Here is a 5619-nt window from a genome sequence, read left to right as displayed (position 1 = left end):
CCTTCCTTATCACTAGTCTTTTCTAGTTGAAAAGATAAAATTAATCCCATAAATTGATATCAAAATTATGGTATCAGAAAAAATTATTCTATTTAAAAATAAATCTTTGAATTTATGTTATTTCATGCCTAATAATGATTAACTGAATATCTATGCTTTTTGATATTTATCGAATGGTATTTAATTTCAATTGAAATCGAAAATACATTTCCGGTAAACATTTTTTTTATAACATCAAAATCTAAAAAATTTAAAAAAAGAAATTATTCTAGAAAATGTATTTAAATTATTTCGCATATATAAATTTTTTTGTTAAGATTTTGATTATATTATTAATGTATAAAATTTATTCATTAATATTTACTAACGATGAAATTATTAAATATTAAATTATTAATGTAATAATGCTAATAATATTAATGTATTATTGACATAATAAATTTTCATATTATAATAATTGCAAATGATTTCCTATTTATTGGTATTGTTATTCTTTTTTTTCCTTTTTTTTTAACTTTCATTATTATAATATCATTTGCAATAATTTAAAAAAAAAGTCATTTCAAATCGTTTAAATTACATATAATTTTTTTTCAGTCATTTAAAAATCAATTATCGAATAATAATTATTTGACCTACTAAAGGAATTTTGGAAATTATTATTGAAGCAATATTTTGAGCTAAAATTGAAACAATAAAATTTTCAAATTTTGATAATAATTTCAAATTTTACCAATTGATTACGATTTCTTTTATAATTTCAGGATTATCTATTGGAAGATTGGTGTACCGAAGTTGGCAAGGAAGTTTGGGAGCAAAAACCGGAATTTGCAGTTATACATGTACAAGGATTGCGTAATGCTGGAAATCCTGACGTTCTTTCTAACAAAATTTTAAAAGGGTTATTTCGTTATTTGTAAAAATTAAAAAAAAAAAAACAAAAAAATTTGCATATCATAAATGAATAGTGAATGAGAAGAATGATTCATTAATTTATTGTAACTATTTTTTGAAATTTAACCGAATAACTTTTATTACATTAACCAATTACAGTAATACGACGGTGTTACAGTAATACAACATTTTCCATGAAATTTCTGCACTAATCAATTATAATCAAATTAGGATTTAAATTATCCAGAAGTGCAATTGGCAAATGTCACATTTGAATAGCATGGTTGACATTTAACATTGTGTAGATTTAATACGTATTGGGAATGCTTATTGCTATGAAACAGGAAAACCCGGAAAACAACTAATGTTTGATCCGAAAAAGATATTGTAGTGCGCAATATATAATCTTAGCTCACCACAATTTAACTTTCATTTGTAACAAATAACTTACTATCTTAACCTATAACCTTTTAGTGAAATAAATTATATTTTTAATTTACATACAAATTAAATATCCAATATTTTAATATTTTAAAAGTGCTATCATTTTTAGCATACTATATGATGCAGCAGAAGTACAAGATTTATTTAAAACAAGTCGTTCATATTTTGACACTCGTGAAACGGTACATTTTAAAATGCATAAACTTTTTTCACAGAAAAAAAAATTAAATCATTAAATTTTAATTTTAACAATTTAAATTAAATTTCAGTATACTTTATCTAATGCCAACCATTGTACCCAAAATCTGATGTTATCAATTGAAACATTCCATAAAATATTTATCCATTAATGCTATTTGTTAAAATTACCTCCTAATTTTTTAATTTCCTAAAATTCGAAAAAATTTTAAAGTTAAAAAAAAAGTCATCTATTTCTTATTCTAAAATAAAGGAATAACGTATAATTTTCCTGTTCTGTTTTTCTATTCTAAAATTTTTGAAATTTTTCGGAAATTTCAAAATCAAATGAAAGATTCATTTTTTTTCGCCTTTTTTTTCGAATAAAAATATATTTTTTTTTCGAACATACTTTTTTTTCCGAATTTTTTGCTTTTTTTTTCGAATATTTTTTTTGTGGCAAAAAATTCGAAATGTTTGAAATTTGAAATTTTTCCATAAAAAAGCTTTTTAGTCTCTCAACCACTTTTTTTTCTTTTTTTTTTGTCTCATACTTTTTATGTCATTCCTCATTATTTTGTATTTTTCTTCCAACTAAAAAAAAAAGATATTTTCAAAGTTATGCAACATGTTTGATGCCAGAAAAAAAATATCAAACTAATTTTAACCAATTAGCAATTTAAATGAAATTCTAAATTAGCTAATTTAAATGCAATTAAAAAGTATTTGTAATTCCATAAGGATAAAAGGAAACGGGATGTGATACCTTTTAAAATGGATCAACGAACTTTCCCAATAAATTTAACATTGTTAAGTGAGAAAATATTTTATTAGTAACAATATCAATTATAGCTTAATATCCGGAATAATGGCTTTTTCAGGGTCTTGGATCAATTTACCTATTTCGTAATCATGATGAAGTGGAATCATTTGATCGTTACAGTAATAGCGGTTATAAAAATCTACGTCCTGGTCATCAGTATGAAATTGGTGCTCGAGAATGTGATGGATTCATTTCCAATATATTTAGTAATGCTTCCAGCTCAGCTTCCAATTATTCGTTACGTTATGAAGGCGATTTCTACGTATGTTTCTAACGTTGATTTACACGTATTTTCCATGTATGCTTTCTACGTTTTTTTTTTGAATTTCAAAAATTAACTTTACGGCAAATTACTACGGAATTGATCGAAATTATAACAAAATTTTGATAAATAATAAGATGATTTATTTTATCAATTTTATCAATTACTTTTTCGTTGATTGAAAAGTTACATTTTGAAGATTTAGTCTTATTTATCAAGAAAAAAAAAAAAAAGAAAAGGAATGAAAATGAAATGTATTATCCATTAAATTCCTCGGAATTTTTCGATTTTGCATCCCAATTTTTATAAATTTTCAAAAATTTCAACTTCAACCGAAATATTTCATCATTTAATTTTAGCGTAATGATAGTCAACGAAGTGAGAAATCCGGTGGAAGTAAATCCGTACAAAGCGGTTATTTAATGTCACGTTTCCGTATTTATGGTCGTGATTTTACATTCGTCAATCTTAGCTTGCATACCGTACCTTTTGAAGATATTAAAGAACTCGTTGAACAGGTAAAACATCATTGATGGAAGTTTTTTTTTTTTTTTTCATACTCTCTTTTCTTTCCTTTTTGTTAATGAATTTATTAAATAATTCCAATATATTTTTTTTATCAAAATAAAATTGTTAAATTCAAAAAAAAAAACCATACATCAAAATATTGCTAATTAAAATTTCCAAATTTTATTATTCAAATTTATGTACCAAAAAAAAAACAAATTTCCAATAATATAATTATGGTACCTTTTTTTTTTATCCCTTATATAGCCTGAAACAACCAAAGCTGCACGATTGCGAAGAAGTCAAATTGATATTTTGCTCAAAGAGTTTGTTTTTTTTTTTTCTGTTTTGTTTTATTTTTTTTTTCTTGCAAAAATTTATTGAATTCTTCTGTAATTACTTTTGATTTAAATGGATATTTATCAGTATAATTAATCAAAATAATCATTTGTGTATATGTATAAATCAATTTGTTTCATTATTTGTTGATGTAATTTAAGCAATGAAATTTTGTGAAATTTCTAAAAACATATCTAAATTATTCAAAAATGTTTGATTATTATTTAAACATTTATTAAAAAATATTTAGGATTGAATCGGAAGGATTAAAAGATGATTCAATTCTTGTTGCTGGTGCATTTAATGCCCAATTATTTGAAACACATCTACTTAGTGTATGTTTTTTTTTCCTCTTTTTTTTATGTCTTTTAAATTAATTAAAAAATTTTCATCTTGTTGATTTCAAAAAAAAAAAAAAAAATTAATAAAATAATTTATTCATCAAGGATATGGCAAGTACTCAAAGAGCTACCAGTTATGCAAGAAAAAGTTCTGATGGTAGATTGGAAGGTATTGAACAACGTGATCGTCATGGACGGGTATTTATTTCTTATTACTAATTTATCATTTATATTAATAAATAATTATTTTGTAATATTTGTATCTTATATTAAATAACTTAAAGAAATTATAAATGGTTGAAAATCATTAGAAAAAAAATCAATAAATTATCGTTTTCAGTATATATATGTATTTAAATTTATTAGATACTAACTGATATATATTTATTTAGATACTTATTGATTATAAATTTTCAAGTTGAAATTTGCAAAAATTTCAAATTTTATTTGATTATTTTCTTTGAGTTGTTTCTTTTTCCTTTTTTTTTTTCTATTTTCTCTTTAATTGTATAAAATGATATTTATTCAATGTTAAAATTAGTTATTACAAAAAAAAAATTTAAAAATATCATATTGAAATATCATATTATCATAAAATATCATATTATCATATTTTTATATCATATTAAAGAGTGTACTAACTGTGGAAACTCATCGTTTCGATCTTCATTCCATACATGATTGGTTCTTTCGTCTTGGTAGAGGACAAATGGTTAAAAAATACAATGGTGAACTTGCGCAGGTTGTTTTCGCCGGTAAATTACTGGAAGAATCGGTATTTTTCCAGGTAATCATAATTTTTAATTTTTACATTTTCATTTACATCAATAATAAATAATAATTCCGATAAGTATTTAAAAAAAAAAAAAAACAACCGATTTTTTTACCGAAATACCGATTTAAAAAAAAAACTTACGGTAATGATTGTAGTGTTCTTACGGTAATGATTGTAGTATATTTTTCTCATTTATTTTAAACAATATAATACTGAATTGATTCATGATGGATTGATTCATCTATCATTATCAATTTTAGTATTTCGTAGAATTTATAATTTAAATACATCCGTACAGGTATGAATATTGAAAAATGCCAATACATTTATTTCTTGCAGCCATCACGTCATTATGGTATAAGTAAAGTAACAGGAAAAGAGGAATTCATGAAAAATTTATGTCCAGCTTGGGCTGATCGAGTATTATACAATGAGAAATTAAGCGACTTATTCAGACATGTAAGTTCTACATTGATAACTTGATTAAAGGAAAATGATTAAGTTTGTAGGATAAAAATGAAATTTAATTTCAGGGTAACATTTTAATTAAACATTAGCTTCGAAGTACAGTATAGTATTAATAAGCATATTACGGAAAATATTAGTGAATTTTACATTTGATTTCACACATTTATCTTCTTTCCTGATATAATATTTCTTCCGTTTCAATGTTTTCTTTCAGGATTCATTTTGCGCATCCGGTCTCTACTACGGATTGGTTGGGGAGAAAAAATTTGTTGGACAGCATAAGCCGGTGGCTTTGCATGCTACAATATGCCTTAAATAATCAATTTGTAATATTATGATGCCACAAAATTCAGCAAATCCTATTCAATTGCTTATTTTATATCTTCTAAAATATATAGCAAACAATAACAACAACAAATTTACCAATCAGTCAATCAACCAATCAATCAATCGATCAACCAACTGATGAAGCCATCTGAACGAACGAACTTTCTTTTTTTTTTTTTTCTTTTTTAACTTTTATACTAAAAAGAAAATCTTTTACACTTTATCTCGTATTTATGTATGAAAAAGAAGGAAAAAAAAAAAA

The 5619-nt window shown here is 23.7% G+C and overlaps 1 protein-coding gene across 1 annotated transcript; it reads left to right on the top strand.

Moving 5' to 3' along the window:
- Positions 1–764: 764 nt before the first annotated feature.
- LOAG_12127 (hypothetical protein) lies at positions 765–5349 on the top strand (the record flags this gene model as incomplete). Its single annotated transcript, XM_003147641.2, has 10 exons — positions 765–901; positions 1448–1520; positions 2397–2600; positions 2960–3118; positions 3375–3433; positions 3697–3781; positions 3893–3985; positions 4419–4574; positions 4902–5021; positions 5245–5349. Coding segments are annotated over 10 exons (1191 nt in total), but the record flags the coding sequence as incomplete, so codon positions are not given.
- Positions 5350–5619: the final 270 nt, after the last annotated feature.

Source organism: Loa loa (genome assembly GCF_000183805.2).
Source record: "Loa loa unplaced genomic scaffold supercont3.659, whole genome shotgun sequence".
Taxonomy (NCBI): Eukaryota; Metazoa; Nematoda; class Chromadorea; order Rhabditida; family Onchocercidae; genus Loa; species Loa loa.
Note: the sequence above shows the minus strand (reverse complement) of the source record. Positions and strands in the feature narration are given on the sequence as shown.